The 4,397-nt window shown below is 34.5% G+C and overlaps 1 protein-coding gene across 1 annotated transcript; it reads left to right on the plus strand.

Moving 5' to 3' along the window:
- The first annotated feature begins 908 nt into the window (after positions 1-908).
- Positions 909-4,032, plus strand: LOC122038431 (nucleoside diphosphate kinase B-like). Its single transcript, XM_042598181.1, has 4 exons — positions 909-1,076; positions 1,169-1,217; positions 1,312-1,543; positions 3,722-4,032. The coding sequence occupies exons 1-4, from the start codon at positions 1,026-1,028 to the stop codon at positions 3,840-3,842; spliced, it is 453 nt and encodes a 150-aa protein (XP_042454115.1). The 5' UTR covers positions 909-1,025; the 3' UTR covers positions 3,843-4,032.
- Positions 4,033-4,397: the final 365 nt, after the last annotated feature.

Raw genomic sequence — 4,397 nt, forward strand, 5'->3', positions numbered from 1 at the left:
AAATAGAAAAAAAAACATAAAAAAATTTAAGAAACATAAAAAAAAATAGAAAAAATTAAAAAAACATAAAAAAATTCAAAACATAAAAAAAATAAAAAAAAACTTTAAAAAATTAAAAAAAAATGAAAAGAAATAAAAAAAACACATAAAAATAAAAAAAACACATAAAAATAAAAAAAAACTTGAAAAAGAAAAAAATAAAAAAACGTAGAGGTTAAAAAATAATAATATATATGATTGATTTTATATTAAAATATTAAATTAGATTATTTATTAAAATATTTAAATAAATAAAATTTTATTATATTAATCAAATAATATTTGATTATATTTTATTTTTCATAACCTTAATTACATAATTATTTGATAATTATATAATTAAAATTTTTGTACTTGATTTCTATATTATTGTAAAAGATTATTAATTTCCCGTATAATTAATAATATTTTTAAAAAATTTGTATTATTTTTACAAAATTATATATGAATCTATGGGTATTAGTCGACTCTAATTTTTTAAACGGTGAAATCTGATAAATTTAACGAAATTTACACACTTTGATGGTTTTTAACCTATTAGGGTTTTATCCTACATAATTTTAGTATACTGGACAAAAATTATATACTAACTTTTTTTATTTGTTTTATCCGAAAAAAACAATTTAAGAAAAATGAGCGGACGAGACGCAAAGATTCCCCAATCGGGCACCTGTCGATTTTCTAATATTTAAGTTCATAAAAAAACAGATAAATAAAGTTGCAAAAGAATATATTTCAATCGATTGTGCACGGCACTTTCGGATTCTTCGGTCACGTCGCCACTCACCTCCTACTTTCTTTCTTTTTTCTGATTTTAATCCCCCAAAAATGTCACTTCGATACCTGCAATTGCCCGACTCGTCCCTTCCTCGAAGACGAAAGGGGAAACGAATCTGTGGGTTGCGTAGTTAGCTCGAACGCATAATGTGTATATCTAGCAGAGTGGCTCCCCGTTTCTTCCATCGTCGTCGTCTCTGGATAGCAGAATGGAGCAGTCCTTCATCATGATCAAGCCCGACGGCGTGCAACGCGGCCTGGTATATCCAATTCCAAGCGTTTTGATTTGTTTTTCGTGTTCTTAAGCTCGATCGGCACATCATCCATCTCTCATAATTCGTGATTGATTTAGGTTGGAGAGATCATTAGCCGTTTCGAAAAGAAGGGTTTCTACTTGAAAGGTACGGCTTCTGGCTCCTCTGTTGACACTTTTTGTGAAGAAAAATTAATTTTTGTTTGTGTGTGTGTGTGTGTGCGCGCGCGCCATTTGATTAGGGGTGAAGTTGTTGAGCGTGGAGCGCTCCTTTGCGGAGAAGCACTACGCCGACCTCTCTGCGAGACCGTTCTTCCCTGCGTTGGTGGACTACATCATATCCGGCCCAGTGGTTGCCATGGTGTGGGAAGGGAAGAATGTGGTGCTCACCGGACGCAAGATCATCGGAGCCACGAACCCCTCGGACTCCGCCCCCGGCACCATACGTGGTGATTTCGCGATCGAGATGGGCAGGTGATTCTTTTTTTTCCTCTCGCTGTTTGAAATATTATGAGCGAAGCTATAATTATTTGAAGAGAATGCATCAGGTTTAGCAACACCAAAAAAAACATACTAAAATTTCACCTGCCAATTGGAATCATGTGCTAATGCTCTGCTTTCCTTTTTCCTAGCTGGAGAGAATTATTTGAGTGTTACAGTAGATTCATACTGGATGGGATTGCAAATAAGCCAATTTTTCCTTGGATTCTCAACTCATTCATTGTCATATTTTTTCTATTTCATTATTACCTGTGTATTCTTTTGATCCATTGAATAGCCAAATCGTAATTGAACACTGCTGTGTAAATTAACATCAACTATTACCTTGTTAGTTTTGCTTAAAAAAAACATTCTTTGTGAGTTTTTACTTTGCAGCCAATAAATATCAATTTGTTAGATAACAGACCTAGGCAACATAAATCATTTATTGCACTTGGGTTCTTTTCTGATAACCTAAGTTTCTTCTGTTTGTTTCTTCAATCATTCTCTTTCTAGGACTAGGTTATTTCCTAGATATTCTCTTTTTCTATGTTTTTGCTCTTCAAAATGTTACCTGACTTGAATACGAGGTGGATGGTAGATTGTAATTGTGGCTGCAGATCGAATTGTACACTAATGAATTGGTTCATCTCAGTGATAGATAGATGACACAACTTAGTCACTATCATGTAAAATATAAATAATACAATTTGATTTAACAGTTGGAAATTTGATAGGATTACCAATCCAATCCAAGCTTATAGATTTTAAATGTATAAAGTGCTTATCTACTTTTATTTGAATACTGAGATTCCTTTGCTTTTTTATCTTCATGATATTTTATAGAGAGATAAGACAAACCAAATCCATAAGAGGTAGGACTAGATGCCATATTAGCGGCTACCTGCTGCTTTTCTAAGCATTGGCAAGATGTCTATCTTATTACTTATTGCATTCGGACTAAAGATATTACTATATGGATCATAGGAGTTGCACAGGTCATGACTCATGAAGAGTATTTCTATTACTTTTTTCCCCTCGTCATTGTGGTTTATCATTTTCAAAAGGTGCATTATGCTGCCATTGTTTGGTAGTGCTGGTCAGAAACCAATCAAGATAGAGATTGCCTTTGTTTGGTTCTCCATTTCTTCCCCTACCTGGATTTGTTCTATATGCAACCGCCTATTCAATTCCACTTCAGATTTTTGTTGATCTATTTGAAACTTCACTCTGCCTAAACCCAACTTGGTTATATAGTTGCCTATACCAACTTGCTTCCGATTGTTGTTAATATATCCAAGCTAACCAAAATATTGTTGATGGATGGCCAAATCCAGTGTTAAAATCCAAATCCAGTCACACTTGTACGTAAGATTGTCATGGTGAAAATTACAATAGAATATTGAAGTCTGCTAAATTTAAGAATCTATACTGGACCTCAGTTTGGAACTTGACCAAAGACATCAAAAAGAGCTCAGTCAAGTTGTTTTAGGAGTGGGGTGGTGGCCTGAACTTAGGTGAATTGAGATCAGCTTGGGTAGTAGATCAGGAGTTCAAGCAAGGTAAATGTGTGGAGTTGGTCTTTGTAGTTGGAATTCATGCACGGCACGCACACAATAGTCCAGCTAGTTTCCCACAGATCAGTTATTGTTCACATCTGTTGGATTCCGTATTGCATGTGTCACTTATCAGATGGTTAATAAAATTAGTGGGTAATTTCACCTGCATTAGATATCTAATTATAAATAATTGGGATGGGTGCATGCATATATTTGAAAATAACTAATTCCGTGATTAAGTGATCAATGCCCCCAAAAGCTTAAACTGTTTGAAAAAAAACAAAAGGCATTTTGGAAACCAAATTAGGATCCAAGTCAAGAAATCATGCTTGGACTATAGACCAATTGAGCGGAGTGAGTTGATAAAAAGGAATTAACTTGGAAAAGCAGCAGCTGTGGGATTTCAACTCAGTGTTGTTCGCATATCATTTGAGATATGCAAGTTTAAACTATTATGGTAGGACTCATTTTATGTCTTCTTTTGAAGTTCAACACCTGAAAATCATGGACAGTTATATAGCACAGATGTCTATCCTAAATGGAGATGTCTCCCTAATTAATTGCATTGGATTTATAAAAAATCATCTGACATAAATGATCTGCTTTTTCTCAGGAATGTCATTCATGGGAGTGACTCCATTGAGAGTGCCTGGAAGGAGATTGCTTTGTGGTTTCCTGAAGGCATAGCTGAATGGAAGAGCAACCTCCACCCCTGGATCTATGAGCAGAAATAAGAGAAGCACTTCTCTAGATTATCCACTACAATCTTGCCATAACTTAAGTTTTGAGTTCTCTTATTTCCAATGTGAGTGGGTTATCGCTCCGTTAGCTCTTGTTTGGTTGCTTGTGCTATACAAAAGAGGCATTGAGAATGCCTTTGCTATGGCAAATGAATAAATTATTGCATTTGGCTTGCATGTTCAAGCTCTTCGTGTTCGTAGAATTTCCTCCACTACTATGCACTGGTACACTGAGAATTTGAGTTTTCTCTGCAACGATTAAGTCAACTTGTGCTGTGTACGAATCTGCTTCTAAATAATATAATTACGACTATATATATATCTGGCATACCGAGAAATGTCTCATGATAGTTCTATCAACAGCATTGCCATTATTCATCCACTGCGTTATTTTATTTGTGTATTATATAAATATACCATTCGATATGAATCAAGATCCTCTATTCTAGCTTGTGCTTTGCTTACAAAGTTCAATGGTGTTTAGAAGGGGTGGTGAACTATTTGAGTTTTTGTTCTATTTTTTCTTAAATCATTCTGTCACTTTTGTCT

This window comes from Zingiber officinale, chromosome 1A (genome assembly GCF_018446385.1).
Source record: "Zingiber officinale cultivar Zhangliang chromosome 1A, Zo_v1.1, whole genome shotgun sequence".
NCBI lineage: Eukaryota > Viridiplantae > Streptophyta > Magnoliopsida > Zingiberales > Zingiberaceae > Zingiber > Zingiber officinale.